At 49.4% G+C, this 5825-nt stretch overlaps 2 protein-coding genes; both read right to left on the reverse strand.

The window, feature by feature from the left end:
- Positions 1–1156: 1156 nt before the first annotated feature.
- CHC_T00001413001 (hypothetical protein) lies at positions 1157–2861 on the reverse strand. XM_005711796.1 is given in 2 exon segments: positions 1157–1262; positions 1263–2861. 1 exon segment carries the CDS (start codon positions 2859–2861, stop codon positions 1263–1265), a length of 1599 nt encoding a protein of 532 aa, XP_005711853.1. The 3' UTR covers positions 1157–1262.
- Positions 2862–4479: 1618 nt separating this feature from the next.
- On the reverse strand, positions 4480–5361 carry CHC_T00009252001 (Casein kinase I, CKA1). Its single transcript, XM_005711797.1, has one exon. The coding sequence runs from the start codon at positions 5359–5361 to the stop codon at positions 4480–4482; it is 882 nt and encodes a 293-aa protein (XP_005711854.1).
- Between the last annotated feature and the right edge of the window lie 464 nt (positions 5362–5825).

The following is a 5825-nucleotide window of genomic DNA, read 5'->3' on the forward strand; positions in this document are numbered from 1 at the left end:
TATCCGTTTGGACTGTTTGTTCGAGAATAAAAGCATCCATCTTGTCCAAGACATGCATTTGCTGCTTGGCGACTTCATTCCCCGCTGTGGAGTACAGGTTCGGTGCCGAACGACAGACTTCACTTGAGTTAGAGTCAGTCGATTTTTTGGCGTCATTGCCCAGAGAAGTAGCCGTCTTCTGCCTCTGCTTTTCTGCGAGCACTTTTCGGTCCTTCTGACTAGTAGTAGGCGGGCGGGTGGAGCACTCATTCATCATGCGTTTTATCTCCTCGCAAGTTGGCAGTGTATCCCACAAAGGAGGAACGTCCTCTTCCATTGCGTGAAGAAAGAATTATTGAGACTGTTCCTGCGGCCGCGAAATAATGCTGCGAGTAGAGTTGCTGTTTTAGCGATGATGAGGCAGAAAAGTCATAGCAAGAAGTTGGTGTCGTGATAATGTATTTATAATGGATTTGGTGTTGGCGGACATCGCATTAGTGGTTGAGCACTACTCTTTTTTTTCGTTTTTTCGTTTTTTCGTTTTTAGGGATGGATATTTCGGGGCCAATTACACTTTTTCTCATCCATACAGCTTTTGAAGGGCCCTCGATGACGTATTCGCCGCCATGTGGACGCGCAAATCGAGCCTGTCGTTTAGGAGAAGAACAGCTGATTACATGGGTTCGAGAGGGGAAACACAATCGCAAATAATGAAAGACGCAACTCTCAAAGGAGCCCTACCCTCGTACAGATCCAGCGTGGTGCAATTCTGTGACGCCTTATTCAAGACGCTTTGAGGGCCGTTGCTACGATCTAATGCACGCAACATATGAAGTATGCATCCTGGTGGGAATAACGGCGATTCGCGGTTGGCAATTGCCTGTTTTAAATAGGTGCTTGCTGAGCTGCTTGAATTTGTATAAAAGTTATCTAATCCAGAGAAATATCCGCGGTAGGCCACAACTGTCGCCGCCTCATAAACACCGACTGATGTATCTCTTGTCTCGATTTTGTTAATAATGCGGGTGAGGACGACTGCAGTAGGCACTGCCTACTGCAGTCCCCCCCCCCCATTTATTGCGTATTAGGCACTAGTGGAGGTTTCCATTCGATTCGCTCGCTGGAAGGGCTTGTTTAGAACGGGGCTTTGCACTTGTTCGATAGTAGCGGTCCATACTATAAAACAATTTCTTTAATTGGTCCCATAATGGCAAGTACTTGAGTGTTATACGTACTGTACCCTTAGTATTGTACAGTCCTGTGTACTGTGCCGGATCCGCTCTCTATTCGACGTCCGAGTTATAATCAGATGCGCTGAAGGCGCTAGCCGCATGTGATAGCGACCGAGACGGTCGTCTCCCAGGTATTGCCTCTCCGTCAACCGCGTTCGGCCGTGTTGGTGCCACTCGCCTGCCTGAGCCCGTAATCGCCGCCACATTTTCCGCCCAGGTAGCATGTGCAGCATTGGTAATTTGGGTCTCCGGTGGTGCAGGAGACATAGGCTCTTCAACGCTAACCACCGGGATGCTCGCAGCTGAAACCTTGGAGACTGCTGTACGGAGGCCTCTGTCGGAGGCCGTTGACAAATTTCGTCGCGGGCGTTGTGGCGGCGACATGGGTAAACCTGGCTCAGCCGAAATCTCCGCAAGAGTGCCAACTTCGATAGCATCCACATTTTCGGCCGAACGGGCAGGCTTCTTTGGCGACGCATGGCTATCCAGAAAGCTGCTAAAGAGTTCGTAGTTTGGCACCTGGTTGAAGGATAATTTCTTCAGCGCCAACAGGTACTCGATCATTCTCGGCGGGAGTCCCTGTACATGCTTGCTGGTAGCGAGTTCGCGCTTCAGCAGAACAATTTTTGCATGGTCCGTTGCCGAAAGCTTCTCAGGCAGATTTGACCACGGCAACGACCCCGTCATCATTTCAACCATCACGTAGCCTAGCGACTCGAGATCACTGCATCGATCCACGATGTGACGCTGGTGCGACAAGATCGACGCGTAGCGCGGCGTTCCAACGATCTCCGTGCGCGGCTGCATAGTTTGAAAGTTCCCCGTTATGGGACAGATAAAGTTCCAGGCGGTTGAGAAGCTAATCAGGTGATAGCCTCCGAGTTGCTTCCAGTCGCTGACAATATGCGCCGGCTGGATGTTTCCATGGACGTAGCCCGCGCGATGCAAAGCCTCAAGGCGGCCGACAATCGTGCAGCCTATGAGCATAGCGGCCTCGTGGTCAACCTTGTGTTTCCAAAACGGACGTTCATCCTCCAACGATGGCCCCAGCCGGTCCATGATGAGGACGTACCCGTCTAGGGCAGGCCCGAGGTAGCGCACTTTGGGGTTGTGCTCCTTGTGGATGTCATTATCGGCAAGGACTCTGCTCTCATATACAATTCTGTCTCGCTCCAAACAGACTTTCCTGACCGGATCCGGCTCGTAGCGGATGGCGACGGCGTTACTGTGGCGCATATCGACGCCGCCCATAACAATGGAGCTCGACCCCTGTGCGATCATGTCGATGACGACCCAGCGGTCATTGATGGGCCCGTTCTTCTTGAACTCGCGGACGACTTTTTTTTCCCGGGTCCCCGGCTTGACGGCGGCCGCCGCGCGGCGGTCGCGTTCGAACAGGGCCCTGTTGAGTTCGGTGATAGTGCGACGCCGTTCCTTGTCGAGAACGATGTTCTCGGCCTTGATGTTGATGAGGGCTTTTTGCAGCGCGGCCTCCTCCGCATCGATGCGTGCACGCGTGACTTTGAGCTCATTTTCTCTGCTCTTCACGTCGTTGAGGAGCGATTCCAGCATCCTCAGAGGGCGGCCCGGAAAAAAGACAGAGCCATCATCATTTTTACTGGCGCGAATATTGTTGTCTGAACTTTCCATGATGCGATACTGGATTTAGTTTCTCGCAGGCCCCGGGCGAGGACATGAGTGGTACCACTCTCACATATATAGCTCCGCGTGGAACAGGAGACGACTTGGCAAGCGACACTGGTACGCTCTCGACGGACGCCAACACATGGAGGCCAGTGGTCAGGTTCTTGCTTTCACGACGCCTCTCTCCAAAACAGTGACCACACGCCCGCTCCGGCGGAAACTTGCGTGTTCGAGAGACGCGGAGGATTTTCATGCGACAAGAAAGCATGTGAGACTCAGCGCAGCCGCTTCCATCGCGCCCGCTCCGCTTGTACGGGCGCTGAACGAGACATGGGGCCTCTGTTGTGGAGAGAAAAACGATGACGCCCGTCTGGAAGACCATCCACAACACGTGTACACGTTTGTTTGAATACGTGTACACGCACTGTGAAATGATGACATCAGCTTCCAGGCCCTGCGCAGCGACCACTTCTATGACGACATCAGCTGCCCTTCTCTCACTCCTGGGTCCTCCCGCCCCGCCCTCCCCCCCCCCTCTCTCTTTGGTGCTCGAGATGGGCCGGCATCAGCTCCGTCGCTTTGCGGAATAAGAGAGGGGACGGCAAAACACTCTTGGCTGTGTCTGACGTGATCACTGGGTAAGGGTGGAAGCCATCATGTGCCATTGCTGAATACCGGCATGTTGGTCATCTTTACGGGAACTGTGCCGTTTTGGAAAGGAGGATTCGCGCCGACCAATTCTACTTTTACTGATAGTTGGTAGGCGGATAGCTGTCGGCCCAGGAGATGCTAGTGTCTGTCGGACCGTTAGTCCTCATATGATGACAAAAGTTACTTTATTTTTTCTAGACAACCCAACTCGCGATTTAACTTCTGTTTTTTGAAACCAGAAGGCCATCACCACCGCTAAATAGTTTGCTTGTCGATTCTAGTGAAAACCAACTTGTTGATGTATATAAAGGTGTACGAATGAAATGGCTGGCTTACTGTAAGCATTTTTCTTTAAGCTAATTTTATACCAGTGGCATAGAAACATGGCCTTGATGAGTACTTCCTATTAGGTTCTAACTTCAGAAAAAAAATTAAAACCAGTCAATCATCTACCAAGAAAATAGAAACTGTGGCCATCAAAGTTGAAAAGAAATAAAATTCGTAGATGTTTATGTTATAATAACGCTTGGTCGGATAGACGCAAGGACTTTCATGATACACTTTATCCAAGCTATTGCCCGGAGACATAAATTTGAGTATGGCCAGCTTTCTGCGAAGAATGCTTAGACAAGGAGACTGTTTAATAAGTTTGGCGGCGAGCAACGTGCACAGTCTCGGCTGCGCAGAGAATGGAAAGGTGATGGCGAAGGAAGGGGAGCTAAGGTAACTTGTCCGATTGTAGTTCTGGAAACGTGAAAGGCCCTGTTACGAATTGCAGGGTATTGTGCCCGTGTTGAGCCACAGAAATGTGAATATATCGAAGAGCGCACTGTTTGGAAACGTGCTCTGTAGAATTTGAAGCAATTGGTACTGCAAACGTATAAATCTTTTGCTTTTACTGGTTCATGAATTGCACCATTCTAAAAAGCATAAGATATGGAACTTCTGATTCTGTAAGATATGGGACTCTCTTTTAGTTCATCCAATCAAGCCTGGATTTCACCTTCCATCCTCTCTTGTGAAGAGAACGGACGAAACTCCTTTGAATCCCAGAATAATCTGGCTTCTCATCAAACCGCAGGTTTCGACTGTCTCTCAACAAGGTTAGAAAGCAGCTGGGCAGATCTTCACATAGTTCTGCGGTCGAATAACTCTTCTTACTGCGAAGCACGTCACCTTCAGACTCGATATCAGACCAGGGCAGATATCCCTTTGCGAGAGTGAGGAGCGTATATGCAAAAGACTCGAGATCATCCCTTCTTGTTAATCTCCTTCCTTTGTGACTGCGAATGGATGCGTACGTAATGGTGCCTCGCAATCCATGACCTTCGCCCTCGTCAGCTATGTGGTGTCGACCAGATCTATACTTAGCCACCAGGCCAAAATCGACTAGTTGAATCTCACTTGGGTACCGTCTCCCAATCATCATGTTGTCAGGTTTGATGTCACGATGAACGTATCCTAAACTATGGATTGTTCTAAGGAGGTCTATGCCTTGAACGCCAACGCAAAGGACAGTCTTAAGTGAGAATGTCCCGTTCTCTTGGTGTACCAGATCGTGCAGTGACTTTCCAAGTAAAGATATGACAAGGGCCCGATAAGAACCATCACTTGTTCTCCCGTAATCGTACATAGTTGGAAATCCTGGAGCATTGCCAAGGGCCTTGTAAAACTGGTATTCATTTGGCAAAGAGGAGTTGCGTGTATTAACAGGCTCTGTTTTGACAGCAACCTTGTGTCTTTCGTCGTAGAGATCATAAGCTTTATAAACTACGCCATACCCACCAGAACTGAGCTTGCGAGAAACGGCCCATTTGTCCATAAGGACGGTACCCTCGATGTGATCCCTCGCCATTTGACAGAAAAATGAATGCTGGTATAAGGCCTACAGATTACAAAAGATGTGCGAGAGGGAAACTTGATGGTGAGTTTGAAGCCAGGCCACACGGGGTTTTATAGTCACAGGACAAAGTTCATAATCTTTATTCTCTGCAAGACTTTGTCGGCATGGAAGTATGGAATCCTGAACGGTCATTCTGACCGAAATGGAAACAGTTCCGTTCTTTGTGGGTCTTATAATATCATTTCAGCTTTTAACCAAACCGGAACGAAGCAATAGTGAACGGTCTTTCGCCGTGTTGAAGACCGAAGTCCCTTGATATCCTCCGCATCTGACATGCATGTGAAGAGACCAGTCGCTATCGGGTGACTAAAAAATATCTCTAAACCTTTCCCTCTGAATCATATACAGCCCCGTCCATGTTTCGATGTTCGCCTTGTTTTTGTGAACATCATGAAACTTGTGGTGGCACCCACGTT

The sequence above is a fragment of the Chondrus crispus genome, genomic scaffold (assembly GCF_000350225.1).
Source record: "Chondrus crispus Stackhouse genomic scaffold, scaffold_1, whole genome shotgun sequence".
In the NCBI taxonomy this organism is placed as follows: Eukaryota; Rhodophyta; class Florideophyceae; order Gigartinales; family Gigartinaceae; genus Chondrus; species Chondrus crispus.

Excerpts from the sequence above, each read along its gene's own strand:
- CHC_T00009252001 (XM_005711797.1), bottom strand. The coding sequence starts at position 5,361 with ATGGCGAGGGATCACATCGAGGGTACCGTCCTTATGGACAAATGGGCC.
- CHC_T00001413001 (XM_005711796.1), bottom strand. The coding sequence starts at position 2,861 with ATGGAAAGTTCAGACAACAATATTCGCGCCAGTAAAAATGATGATGGC.